Source organism: Filicampus tigris, chromosome 9 (genome assembly GCF_054856515.1).
Source record: "Filicampus tigris isolate MCC_2025a chromosome 9, RoL_Ftig_1.0, whole genome shotgun sequence".
NCBI classification, from domain to species: domain Eukaryota; kingdom Metazoa; phylum Chordata; class Actinopteri; order Syngnathiformes; family Syngnathidae; genus Filicampus; species Filicampus tigris.
In genome coordinates this window covers 4,856,784-4,859,516 of record NC_141225.1, presented here as the reverse complement: position 1 = coordinate 4,859,516, position 2,733 = coordinate 4,856,784, and the positions used below count along the sequence as shown (strand labels likewise).

The following is a 2,733-nucleotide window of genomic DNA, read 5'->3' as shown; positions in this document are numbered from 1 at the left end:
GACCCCCTCAACTCGCCCAACCTCACCTCGTGACTGCTAGCATAAAAACAGGAGCACACACTCTTCTGTGGTGAGATGCTACACACAAAAGTAGTTTTCAGGAAATGAGCAGGACTCAATTTTTTTTTTCCTCCACACTAACAAGCTTGACTCTCCAAAGCTAAGTGTGAGCTTAGCATTGAAGTTTTTTTTTTTTTTTTTTTGGTATATGTTTGCTCCTTTTTGAGCATCTTAAAGGAGCAGGTGGCGTCTGCCTTGACTCTTTGACGCTCGCACTAACTCAGGGGGACTCAAGCTACACGCCACCATTTCGGACCCAGACTCCTCATCTTCCTTCTCGGTTTACCAAAACAAAAAAATGTGACGCCGATGACGAAATACCTCCTGGGCATGGCTGGCCTCCATCTGGTGAGCTAATGAAAAGCATCCTCGCAAGGGCTGGAGCACATTGTCGGCATGCCCCCCACCCCCACACACCGCAAAATCCCCTTTTGTGTGTATAGTCTCTCCTGTGAGCTGTCAGTGGATCTGATTGAGCACTTGTACAGTAGCATATAAAACTCATCACCCTTTGTGGTGGATCAACTTTTGAGGCTTCCACCTCCGTTTTGTGTACAGTTTTAAAACCTGTGGATAAAGTATGACGTGATGGAACCGAGAGGCCAGTGAGTGAGGGTTTGATATTGGGGCACCCTTGTTGGTCCTTGTCACTTGTAAATGTCTTTTTTTTTTTTTAATGATTACATACGTTGACTCAACTTGAGAGCTAATTGTGTGCGTGTACGTGTCGCAGTAATGGTGGCGGCGACTCATCTCATGTCACAGTTTTTTGTTGTCCATCTCATCCTTTTTTTTTTTTACGTAGAACAGTTAATATATACTGTACATTTTATTGGAAATTATTTTTCTTCTCAATTATGCACCACTGTTCAAAGATTTTATATCCTAACTTTACAAGATTTACAGACCTTTGTAATATTCAATGGTTTCTTTTAAAAAGACATTTTATGTAATGTTATTTTTAGTACTCTGTAATTAAAATGATAAAAATTACAAAAAAATGTTGGTCTTTTCACTGAGTCTGATGACAATAGATGTTTTTTCACTATAAAAATCTTAATGTTTAGACAAAAAGCCACGCTAAATAACCTGCAGCCATTAAAATGTTAAAAATGACCAAAAAAAACGTTTTTTCATCATTCAGTTTTCTTAAGTTAATGCCTTTTTCTACAGCTGTAAAGCAGTTAATTCCCCTAAGTAATGTTCAACTACTGGATGGCGTTGCACATTTAAATTTGCATCTAACTAGTTGAATTCAGAGAGAATTCAAAAGCATACAATTCCATAAGAAACTTAATTTCATGTCCAATATTGTTTCTATTGAAAAATTACAATAAAATTCAAGTGGAAGTTGTAATTTTTTTAAATTAAAAAACTAGTATATTTAAAACTGTGTTGTGTATTTAATCAATTTATTTAAATTATTATTATGCCAAGGGACCCACCAGCTGCACAATGCCAACAAGCATGAGGATGCACACACGGTTTGTCTTTGCAGTGTATTTAAATATAAAACTGATGGTATTAATGTATGTTTTTATAAAGTACAATACTGTGGAGTGCTATTTTTTCTACTGAAAAACACATTGTTGGCGTTTTGGGGTGACTGGAGGAGAAGAACATTTCGATTCAATTCAATGGGTGAGTTTTTCCACTCTAACTTCAGTCTCACTTCCGCTTAAAAAGCAACAACTTCCTGTCCCACGCAGTGCTGCCGAAGCTGCGTACCATCTCCATGCAGCAGTCTTTTTCCAGATGCTGCCTGACGTGTTCACTCACGTCCCCGCACACTTGAAGGCTCTTGAAGTGGTCAAAGTCCGAGCGCCCGAGCTTCCTGAGCCTGCGGGCCGCCGAGCGGTAGCACTTCCAGGGCTGAGCCTCCAGCAGCAAATGCTGGCTGAGCTCGGCCAGGCGAGAAAGCAACCGCAGCAGGCCGGCGTCGCCGTGGTTCAGGTGGACCCACATGGTGACGGCCAGGCACAGAGTCAGATGGAAGGTGGACCGCCCGTGTCGGGCCAGGTGTTCCCGGAGCGGCGCGTAGTCACCGGTGATGTCCAGCGGGACGAAGGTGACGCCGCCCTGGAAGGGGTTGTTCTCCCGGGCTCGCCGGATGAGGGTCTCGTCCAGGTCCAAGCCCAGGAGGTGAATGTTTGTTCCGCCTGGCGTCTCCATTAGATGCTTGTAGAGGGCTACGCTTAGTTCCTGACATTCGAGGAAAACAAAGGCAGACTTTTTACCATCAGAACTTGTTCGATTTTATTTTAATCCTATAATGTTATTCGACAAACCCCCGAGTTACAGCCCACGTCCAGCAGCAGTGTTGTTTGATGGCTGTCGTTGAAACCTAAATCCCGAAGAAGTGTGCTGGGAATCATACTTAATCGGTTCTCCGGTGGATTAAAAGTGTAATAATTGATAAAGTTTCCATACGGAGCCGCGCCGGGATCGTTGTTGTCCTCATTCGTGTCGCCGCCGTTCACGTATTTTGCCATTTTAAAGTGTGTGGTGCAAACCCGAAATGCTTCCGGGTAGATACAAATACTGTAACTTTTTTGACATGTGTAAACTGTCAATGTAAATATCTATCTATCTATCTATCTATCTATCTATCTATCAAGGAAACGATTCAAAATCATATTTATTAAGTTAAGTATGCTGTCTTGTGATGTGTGA

General features: G+C 42.3%; 1 protein-coding gene across 1 annotated transcript; it reads right to left on the bottom strand.

Annotated features, from left to right (window-relative positions):
- Positions 1-1,455: 1,455 nt before the first annotated feature.
- On the bottom strand, positions 1,456-2,610 carry bcdin3d (BCDIN3 domain containing). Its single transcript, XM_086041850.1, has 2 exons — positions 2,349-2,610; positions 1,456-2,262 (listed from the first exon to the last, which is right to left on the bottom strand). Exons 1-2 carry the CDS (start codon positions 2,550-2,552, stop codon positions 1,729-1,731), a joined length of 738 nt encoding a protein of 245 aa, XP_085897976.1. The 5' UTR covers positions 2,553-2,610; the 3' UTR covers positions 1,456-1,728.
- Positions 2,611-2,733: the final 123 nt, after the last annotated feature.

What these genes read in the sequence shown, in the direction of transcription:
- bcdin3d (XM_086041850.1), bottom strand. Translation starts at nt 2,552, where the DNA reads ATGGCAAAATACGTGAACGGCGGCGACACGAATGAGGACAACAACGAT. An exon ending in ACGTGGGCTGTAACTCGGGG is followed by an intron (nt 2,263 to 2,348) that starts GTTTGTCGAATA and finishes CTCGAATGTCAG; the next exon opens with GAACTAAGCGTAGCCCTCTA.